This window comes from Thamnophis sirtalis, unplaced genomic scaffold (genome assembly GCF_051295495.1).
Source record: "Thamnophis sirtalis isolate CommonGarterSnake01/CBP01778 unplaced genomic scaffold, rThaSir2_p1.2 scaffold_2, whole genome shotgun sequence".
Taxonomy (NCBI): domain Eukaryota; kingdom Metazoa; phylum Chordata; class Lepidosauria; order Squamata; family Natricidae; genus Thamnophis; species Thamnophis sirtalis.
This window is the reverse complement of record NW_028261382.1, coordinates 99,739,811-99,750,334: the sequence shown is the minus strand read 5'-3', so window position 1 is coordinate 99,750,334 and position 10,524 is coordinate 99,739,811. Positions and strand designations below refer to the sequence as shown.

The 10,524-nt window shown below is 46.3% G+C and overlaps 1 protein-coding gene across 1 annotated transcript; it reads left to right on the top strand.

Annotated features, from left to right (window-relative positions):
- On the top strand, positions 1-10,524 carry CUNH11orf52 (chromosome unknown C11orf52 homolog). The gene is made up of 4 exons (XM_087706531.1): positions 1-118; positions 4,594-4,634; positions 5,742-5,788; positions 7,325-10,524. The coding sequence occupies exons 1-4, from the start codon at positions 87-89 to the stop codon at positions 7,574-7,576; spliced, it is 372 nt and encodes a 123-aa protein (XP_087562657.1). The 5' UTR covers positions 1-86; the 3' UTR covers positions 7,577-10,524.

Genomic DNA, 10,524 nt, shown 5'->3' with positions numbered 1-10,524 from the left:
TCCTCCTCCTCCTCCTGCTGCTGCTCGCCCGCGGCCGGGCTGCCATCCTGGGGCCGAGCCGGGGCCAGGAAGCGGCGGGCAGCGCCATGGGGAACCGCTGCGGCTGCTGCGCCTGCCGGTGAGTCCGCGGGGGGGGGTCGAGAGGAGGGGGCTCCCCGGAGCACCAGCAGCCTCTGCCCATGCACAGAGCGCCGCCCGCTGCCCCGCCGGCTCACCCACCACCCTCCACCCGGGCTGGGTCGGGGGGCTCCGCGCGGGGGCAGCGACGGGGTCTCGGGGGGCGCCTGGAGGCTGCAGCCTGGAGTCGGGGGTGGCTGGGCGTGGGAACCGTGGGGCGAGGCTCCCCTTCCCCGGGAGGGAGGGAGGGAGGGAGGGCGGTGCCCCTGTTGGGGAGGGGGCTTCTGCGCTCCTCTGCCACCCCGGCTCCAGCCGTGGAGGATGGGCTTTGTATTCCGAGAGCGATGGAGGGGGAGGGGGGGAGGAACAGGTTTCTGGGCGTGGCACTCGGGTCAGCTGGCGCCTCTCCCTTGCACACGCACACAACACACAGACACACACAATTCCACATAACAACCACACAAACACAGACAGACAAACTCACAAAAACAGAGCAACTTAAATACAAACACACATACACAAAAACCCACACAGATACACAGGCAAACACACAAACGCAGGCACACCCAAATACAAACACACACACACACACACACACACACAATGACATACAAACACAGAGAAAAACAAAAACAGACGAATATAAATAAAAATACACAAACCCGCACACAAATGCGCATGCAAACTCTCAAAAACAGACAAACATAAATAGAAACACACACACATTCACATACAAATACACACAGGCAAACCAACTCACAAAAACAGACAAACAAATACAAACACACAAACACAGACAAAAACAGACATAAATACAAACACACACACACACACAGGCAAACAACACAACAACAAACCCAGCCATTCTCTTGGGGCCATTGCCTGGGAGAGAAACTTAAAGGGGGAGGGAATGGGGGGGGCTTTACTCCTTTCCAGTCCCCCTCCCCCCCCCTCCCCCTGGAACCTGGGATTTTAGGCATGTCCAACTTTGGAAATTTAAGCCTTGTGGACTTCAATTCCCAGAATCCCCCAGAATTCTGGGAGTTGAAGTCCACAAGGCTTAAATTTCTGGGACATTCTGGGAGTTGAAGTCCAGAAGTCTTAGTTGCCAAAGTTGGGCACTCCTGCTTTAAGGCTCTCTACTTGGGGGGGGGGGGGAAGGAGGGGGAGTGTCTCCTAAGGTTCTGCCGGACCCCCGTGCCAATTCTGTTTGCTTCCTAGCACAGTGTTTCTCAACCTTGGCAACTTGAAGATGTCCGGACTTCAACTCCCAGAATTCCCCAGCCAGCATTCGCTGGCTGGGGAATTCTAGGAGTTGAAGTCCGGACATCTTCAAGTTGCCAAGGTTGAGAAACACTGTCCTAGCAGACCCTTCCTTCCTTCGGGCAAAAGCGGAGTGGGAACTCCACTTCGCTTTTAGCGGTGGGGGGCAATAAACGCTTTTAGCTGTGTGAAAAGGCGGTGCAGTTGCCGGAGGGGGCCGAACTGGAGGAAACAGCGTCACCTAGCGGGGATGCAAGGAAGTGTCGCACGGATTGGGGAGAGGGGTTTAATTCTTGGCTGGAGGAGGGGGGGGCAGCATCCCTCCCCTCCTTCCCATATGCCCACCTGGAGCCCCTCCCCAAAAAGATGGCAAACATTTCCCTTAGTCCTAATTCAGCCCTCACCTTTTATCAAGAATCGCCCCGAATTACGAGATGGCATAGATTTTTTTATACACACACACACACACACACACACACACACAAACACACACACACACACATTGCACTTTTTGCTGATAAATAAATGAAGGGAGGCTAGTATAGATCTATAATCAGCTGCACGCTACTTCAGCTGACTGCAGTTCTGCAGTTCGGCGGTTCAAATCTCACCGGCTCAGGGTTGACTCAGCCTTCCATCCTTCCGAGGTGGGTGAAATGAGGACCCAGACTGTGGGGGCGATATGCTGACTCTGTAAGCCGCTTAGAGAGGGCTGAAAGCCCTATGAAGCGGTAGATAAGTCTAACTATTGCTATTGTTAGATAGATGATAGGTAGAAAAAGAGAGAGAGAGAGATGTAGGTAGGTAGGTAGAGATACATAGATAGATCATAGATTGATAGATCGATAGATTGATCAATAGATAGGTGATAGATAGATAGATAGATAGATAGATAGATAGATAGATAGATAGATAGATAGATAGATGATAGATATAGTTAGATAGATAGATAGATAGATAGATAGATAGATAGATAGATAGATAGATAGATAGATAGATGATAAATAGATGATAGGTAGATAGGTAGATAGATAGATTGGTAGATAGATTGATAGATTGATAGATAGAGAGCCGAGGTGGCGCAGTGGTTAGGGTGCAGTACTGCAAGCCACTTCAGCTGACTGCTAGTTCTGCAGTTCGGCTGTTCTAATCTCACCGGCTCAAGGTTGACTCAGCCTTCCGTCCTTCCGAGGTGGGTGAAATGAGGACCCGGATTGTTGTTGGGGGCGATACGCTGACTCTGTAAACCGCTTAGAGAGGGCTGAAAGCCCTATGAAGCGGTATATAAGTCTAACCGCTATTGCTATTGCTATTCTCAACCTCTGCAGCTTGTAGATGAGTGGACCAGCTCCCAGAATTCCCCAGCAACACAGCTGGCTGGGGAATCCTGGGACTCGAAGCCCACCGGTCTTCCAGCTGCCGAACGTTGAGGAAAAAGGAATCCTATTTGAGGGGGGTGGTCTGAAGGGAGCCAGGCTCTGCAGCCATCTATTTCTTTCCCTCCCCTCCTGCAAAGAGAAAAGCGATCTGGGCCCTTTTTTAATTCTTTGCCCCGAGATGCCAACCATGGGCTGACTACCCGCTCCGATTCAAGGCCGAGCTATTTAAGGCAGCCTTGGCACAGACTTCCCCTGCTGTTCCCTGTTTCTTCAAAGGGCACCGGGGGGCCCTTTGTCTTTCAAGGGGAGATGAAAAGGGCTGTGGGGGGGGCTTCTTAATCAGCCCAGGGGCCCTCCCCTCCAGAGGGGGGGGGAGGGAGATGTCCCTGGAAGGGAAGGGACAGAACGGGAGGAGGGGGTGTCTTGAATTCCCCACCACCAAAGGAAGCTGCAGGACAGCCCATTTTATTTAGAGGATTGATCCCTCTCTTTGCTCGGAGATCTGAAATAAAAAAAAAGGGGGGGGTCTTTTGGGGACATCTGGGCACGATGGGTTTGTTGGTTGCTGCGTCTGGATATCCACCCCACCCTTTTTGGGGGGGGGGGTTGTGGCTGCAGAGACAAGAACAGGGTGTCTTATTCAGCTACTGTTTTGACTGGCTGCCCAGCTGCCCTTGGCATTTTATAGAGGTAGGAGGGTGGGGATGGGGGATTCTGCTACAGCCCCTCCACCCCTTGTGCCATTCTACTCCCCCCCTCCCACAACAACACCCCTCTTTGGCTTTCCATAAATGGTGAAGTACAGGTTGCTCCAACCTCTTGAAAGAGCCGAATCAGTTCTGAGTACCTTCTCATGTTCCATCAAATCTTTGCCAGGCCACGGTGGTGCTGGTGGTGACGATGCCAACAGGGAGACTGAAGGCAGAGCCTGAATGTGCCCCTCTGCCAAGGAAGCCCAGAGCATCCCCTGCAAAAGGCGGCTGGGAGATTTTCAAAGACTGTTGTGGCCCGCTGGCGGCCTGCGGAGCTGGCAGTAGAGTCGGACAGCGAGGAGGTTGGGGAGGAAGATGGGCCAGTCCTGGAGTCTGGGGAAGGCTCGGACGAGGGCTCTGCGTCGGAGGCGGAGAGGGGGCCAGTCCCGTCTGGGAGTTATGGGCTGCCTTCAGAGCATCCAGAGTTGAACATCAGCGAGGCAGAGGAACAGGGGGAACCTGTTCCCAGTGCGCGCATGCGCAGAGCTGCCAGAAGACAAGAACAGTTAAGACAAAAGGGACGACTCGGGAGTAAGGCTTGGAGGTGATTGGCCCCTCCCATAGGACATAAAGCAGGAGCAAACGGACATCAGATTTTGCAGGAAGCAACTTGGTTCGTTCTGGTCGGTTTAAACTCTGAAGCTCCGTTTTGACTCTGTGCTCCGCGTGGCCTTGCAAAGCTAATTGCCAATTAGGTCTTTGGCAGCGTTTCAAGGGAGATAAAGGTGGGTGCTTATCAGCTTTATCCCGAAGGACTTTGGCAGACTACTGTAGGACTCTTTACAAACTATTTTGGGACTCATTCACGGCTGGGAAGGAACATGATTCGCAGCCGTTGAAATAAAAAAATGGGTTTTTGGGACTAAGCGTGTGCTTTTTAATGTCTCAGGAAGCCTCGGTCAGAACAAAAGAACCCCCCCACCCCCTAAAGAAGAGCGCTCCAACTGGTTGCTACTTTGGGGTCCCTGACAGGCGGCAGCCATGACAAGATGGAGCAACAAGCAGGACGGTTTAAAATTGTATTATATTCGAATCATCTCAAAATTCATTCTTGCCTCTTTCTCTCTCTTTCCTGAAAACAGCAACTGCCCTTCGCTGTTGAAGAGGGACAAAGGAAAATCAGGTGAGCAGCACAGATGTATTTATTCATTTATCCCAGTGGTTCCCAAACTTGGCAACTTTAAGACTTGTGGACTTCAACTCCCAGAATTCTCCAGCCAGCTCTGCAGAGCTGGCTGGAGAATTCTGGGAGTTGAAGTCCACAAGTCTTAAAGTTGCCAAGTTTGGGAACCACTGATTTATCCCACCTCCAGGCCCCAGGGAGTCGCAACAAGGCAAGAAAACAGGTCTCAGGTTGGAGATGGCTGGACAGGGATCTGGGAGAGGAGAGTGCAGAAATATTCCGGGGCGAAGAAATGTCTGAGTTCAGCCTCTCTGCTTAGGCATCGTTTTCCTGAGAATAAATTTTTTTAAAAAACTGCCTGGGGGGGAAACTGATTCTCGCAAAAACACCTTGGGGGAGAGTTTGCAAAGAGACAAGCAGAAAATGCCATCAATTTCGGGATTTTTCTGCTGGCGGCACTGTGGTCCAGGGCACTTCGAGGCTTCATGGGCAAGGGCCCACCAAGGGGATGAGTTGGGGGGGATTATTGGGTTAAAAAAAATTGCAAAGGGCATAATGAAGGCTGCTGGCACTCAGCTGGGGATTTCGACAACGTCATCACCAGTCACATTCATCTCCATGAATTGTCGCTTTGAGTGGTTTTTCTCTCCTTTTTGATAGTTTTATTTCGCCCTCATAATTTTACTTCGGGCCCCAATTCTTTTCTTTTTTGCCCAGAAAAAAAATGAGCAGCTAGCTAGGAGTTTGCATCCACGCAAAATAATTCCAGTGTGTGGCTTTAAAACCTGCCATCTGAGAAGGCGGAAGAACATAATTTTGCATCGTTTGTAATCGGTCGAGGATTTGGAACGCTAAAATTCTTGGTTTCAGTTCTCAGGGGGCTTAAGATATAATTCTGGATTTAAGCACAGATTATTTTTCTCCAGGTAGTCTCTGGGGATTTCACTCTGCTCTCCCATTTTGCAAGATTTAATGGATTTCCCTAAATATGAAAACAGCCACAGGCCCCTGGAAGTTTCCTGATTCTATTCAGATTCAAGCCTTCGTGATTTCAGAGGGCCCAGCGATGTCAATTCAGCAATTATCACCTTTTTTTCTCCCCTGCAGATACAAGAATCAGTAAGTCGAGTTTACAGACGCCAGAAATCAATAAGGTAAATAAATCCCCTTCTCAGGGACTTCCTTTTTATTCCATAACTAGCTGACAACCCAGCGTAGCACGGGTATGTATTTGTCCCAATCTTGTATTAGAGGGAGCCCCCTTGTGGAGTACTGCGAGGCCGTTAACCATGGCAACTCCACTGGGCTGTACAGTAGAAGCCATTTTAAGGCACGAGAGGCTGTATCTTAACAGAACTTGAATCCAAAATGCACACTATCACTGTTAAAAGTACTGTGACTTGACACTATAGATAAAAATTCAGTCCTTTTCATTCCAGCGGCCCAGGCGTTCAGAGTTATGCTGGTACACGCACATGGGGGACACCCACACCCCGAGAGGTGTTGCGGGGCGTCTTACCCCCACAGTATTTGTTTCCTGAGATTAAGTCATAAGTGTACCAAGTTTGATTGAAATTGCTTTGAGGCGTTCCAGATTTATCCTGCAACATACACACACAGAGAACCATTTTTATATATATATAGAAGATTAATTTTTATTGAACAATGATTTACAGAATAAACCTTATTTTCTTACATTATTTTCCATTTTTTTTGGATACTCATTTTTTCTTAATACATAAACAATGTCTTCAATTGCCCCTTCAAAAATTGCACCAAATTTTTATTTCTCTATTGGTCTGTTTAGTAAAATATATATCCTCTAGTTACGTTTTGACATAGAGAGCATTTCTTTCCATTTTTTTTTACATTTAAAAATATACTATATTTTCTTTATTTCTTAATTAGTTGCATAACAATGCCAATCATACTAATATTCCCTTTAATCTACTAATAGTTCTCTTTTTCCCCTTCTTCCTCTTTTATCCATTTTCTCTTGGGCTCTCGCGAATTCCACTTTTAACCATTTTTCTTCTTCTCCCCCTTTCTCCTAACTTCTTCTTTTTCTTTTTCCTGTTTTGACGATTGTAGTATCTTTTCTTCAGAGTATTTATTTTTATTATTCTGGTACGTTTCGCCAGGGTTTTCCCTGTTCTCCTCCTCGGCTCTCAATCTTTCTTACAGGGGTTATACATAATCCTCAACGTACGACTACAGTTGAGTGCAAAATTTCTGCTGTTTAATTTAATCCCAAACATCTGTCCGATGGGGTGCAAAACTCTCTTTCACCTCCCTGGAGGGCAGAGTTTTTCCAGTATTTTGTGCTCCTTTTAAGGGATGGAGAGCGAGTGCCAGTTGGCTTTTAAACTTCTTATTCCTAAAACTTATTCTTAAAAGTAAGAGCCGAGGTGGCGCAGTGGTTAGAGTGCTGTACTGCAGGCCACTTCAGCTGACTGTTATCTGCAGTTCGGCGGTTCTCACCGGCTCAGGGTTGACTCAGCCTTCAATCCTTCTGAGGTGGGTGAAATGAGGACCCAGACTGTGGGGGCAACATGCTGACTCTGTAAACCGCTTAGAGAGGGCTGAAAGCCCTATGAAGCGGTATATAAGTCTAACTGCTATTGCTATTGCTATTGACCTGAGCGTCAGTGATTTGATTTCTCTCTCTCTCTCTCTCTCTCTTTGCCAAGGGTCTCGAGGTGGGCCCTGTTTACGACGACGTCTCAGATTTCCCAGTCTATGCCACGGTGAGCAAGCCGAAGAACATGAAGCTGGACGACAGCAGTGTGCATTACGCCGACATCCAGGTCTTCACCAAGCCCCGCGAACGCTCAGCCGAGGAGGGGAAAAGCTTCCCGTCGCAGAATACGACGGAATACGCCACCCTGAATTTCCCCCGAGCGCCCCTGAAATATGACAACAAGAACGGGACTTTGGTATAAGTGCCAGAGATGCTGTTAAGTGACATCCGAAACCTCAGTTGTTCCAGAGAGGAAAAAAATCGCTATCTGGATCAAGTCAAAATGGACTCTTGGAGGAAGAATTATTTTCTTGAGTGGGGTGGGGGGGAGGAGAAAATTAGCCCATTGGGCAGTGGGATAAGGGAATAAGTTACAGAGGAAAAATGGCTTCTTGGATCGTCTTACCAAGCAAACTGGAGGCCGAAGTTCAGCTGAAACATGGAGGAAGCAACATAAAAGTTTTGCAAGATCTTTTTTTTAAAAAAGAAACCCTTCTCCAAGCAATCATTTTAGGATGTCTTTATATCAAGAGGGCTTCTTTTTTGATATAAAAGGGAGGGGAAAGCACACTACAGTAAACTTTCCAGGGTTCTTCGCTTAATTTGCAGCAATTCCTGGAGCAAAGGACGTGTGAAAATTTGGTGGGTGTTGGAAAGGATGGTAGGGAAGAAATTGGCACGGATTTTCTTTTGTGTGTGCAACAAGTGGATGATTCCTTCGGCAGCTCGGCGCCTGAAGAAACAATGATCCCTTTTCACCAGACTGAAAACTTGCTCCGGGGTGACCAGGAATGGAGCAGAGAGATTTTCTACGAGAGAAAATTCCCAGCATAATTTCCAGGCGGTGAAATGGATCCAGGAAAAAAAAAAAAGACAATTACGATGTAAAAAATTATGCAGATTCCTCACAGGCTAAAATTAGATTATTTTCAAGGGAAAAGAGGATCAGGGCCTCCCTCCGCTGCCTTCTTAGAGTGGGAATCCTTGGAAGGAAATGGTTTGGAAAATAAGGCGGGTGAGGACTTTGGCACAAAGGTGTGAGCTCTTCACCTGTCGTCTTTCTACACGTTGAGATCATTGGCCTATCTTTCTTTAAAGCAGTATTTCTCAGCTTTGGCCATTTTAAGATGAGTGGCCTTCAGCTCCCAGAATTCCCCAGCTATTGTGGATCAAACAACTGAAGAAAGAACAACAGGAGTTGGAAGGGACCTTGGAGGTCTTCCAGTCCAACCCTCTGCTCAAGCCTTATACCATTTCAGACAAATGGTTGTCCAATCTCTTCTTGAAAACCTCCAGTGGTTCTGGAGTCAAATCCTTCCACTGGTTGATTGTTCTCACTGTCAGGAAATTCCTCCTTAGTTCTAAGTTGCTTCTCTCCTTGATTAGCTTCCATCCATTGCTTCTTGTCCTGCCAACAATGATAGTGGTGAGAAGAGAGGTCAGCAGAGAAGGATGACCATGGAAGAGAGTGACCCAAGGGGTAATCCTGTGGTCACCGTGCTTACAAAAAAGACACGGGACCACTCCATCCCTTATTAACCCAGACGAGGGTGAACACGATGGTCTCCCGACTCCTTTGGCTAAAGAGGTACCATGTATTTAACAGCTGATCCAGTGTTTTGTCAAGAAGCACAAAATAAATTGCCCTAAGTAACAGAGGAATTTTTGTTTTTTTAAACAAGCACTATATAGAAGAAACACGCTCCCCGATTTTGTCCTAAAAAAAAGTTCCCCCAATAATTTATGTTTATTATTTGCACTGAGCTTTATCAATCCCGAAGACACATTTTTCTGTTGTTTCCGAATCCTATTTATATTTATTGAACTGGAATGAGATCAGATTAGAAACGGGGGGCCGAGATCTCTCCAGGCGCGACTCGCTTGAATATTATTTCAAAAGGATCACAGCGCTAGTCCTCAAGGCACCTGGAAACAATCTAAAAGATATCGTGAAGTGGGTTTTTTCTTAAAGATTTCTAAACTGTATTTATGACTTTAAAAGGGTTTCTCAGGATTTTGACTATTGAGATTCACAGTGACCAGACAATAATTATATTTAATTTAAAAATAATTTGGTAAACACAGACAGACCTGTGTTTTGGTGCAATATAAATGAAATATTGGAGAAGACAATATTTGCACAGAGCCTGAAGTATGAGGAATTTCCCAACTTAAAATAAACGGGGGAATAAAATAAATATCAGATATTTTAATGTTCATTTGATGCAGTTATGTTCTGGCAGGAAGATGGGGGTAAGCCAACAGCCAGTGTGAACAAACCTTTGGAAGTGTCACAACCAAATATGGGAATATTGTAGGCTCTTTTTAAAGTATTAAATCCCACTTTTATAGTACTAATTGCCAGTTGTTTTCAAGCTAATTTATTCCAAACTTTTACAGAAACAGCAGGAAAATGTCATTAAAAAAAAAAAAAGTTAGCACTTGCAAACCCTGTGAATTCTATTTGGAGGCAAGCAGGCAAATCAACCTGTTCATTTTAGCCTTGGAGATGTAACCTTGTAATAATTATCCTCCGATATCAGGGTTAATTTTTAGCCAGCCTCACTGATATTTAATGAATTGCTTTAGGAGCATTTCAGCCTGAAATGATCTCATTCTGGCCTTCTAAAGTCCACGAGAATGGAAGTGGGTGACATGTTTTTCTAGAACTTTAGAAGGAAGTTTTGTTTTGTTTTATTTCATTTGGCTGGGTTTTTGTTTTTTTTATGGTGCTTATTTTCACACATGCTTTTCATAATGAACAATTCTTGACCTGAGCACAGGCTGTTTTCTCTTGCAAATACTTGGAGTAGCTGGACAGTTTCCGTTGGCAAAATCATAATAAAATGGAGCGATTACTCTGTTAAACATTATATGAAGGAAATGGATTCTGGGATCCTTTTCAGCCGCCGCCAAGCTGAAAAGTATAAAACTCTGTGTGTATCCCCTTTTTCTAATGATCAATATTTGTTTGAGGAATAGTTTAATAACCTTAGAAGTCCTACTGAGAGGAAAATTCTCTGGAAAGTAAGTCTGTTTTCGTCCTCCTTTTGGTGTTTAGAGAATTATTGGAGATAGTTAATAATTTCCTGGCTCCTGGTTCATGAGCTGCACCTTTTATTACAGAAGAATAAATATTTTTATAGTTAA

Excerpts from the sequence above, each read along its gene's own strand:
- CUNH11orf52 (XM_087706531.1), top strand. The coding sequence starts at position 87 with ATGGGGAACCGCTGCGGCTGCTGCGCCTGCCG. Across the intron at positions 119-4,593 it reads TGCGGCTGCTGCGCCTGCCG|CAACTGCCCTTCGCTGTTGA; the intron begins GTGAGTCCGCGG and ends TCCTGAAAACAG. Across the intron at positions 4,635-5,741 it reads GAGGGACAAAGGAAAATCAG|ATACAAGAATCAGTAAGTCG; the intron begins GTGAGCAGCACA and ends TCTCCCCTGCAG.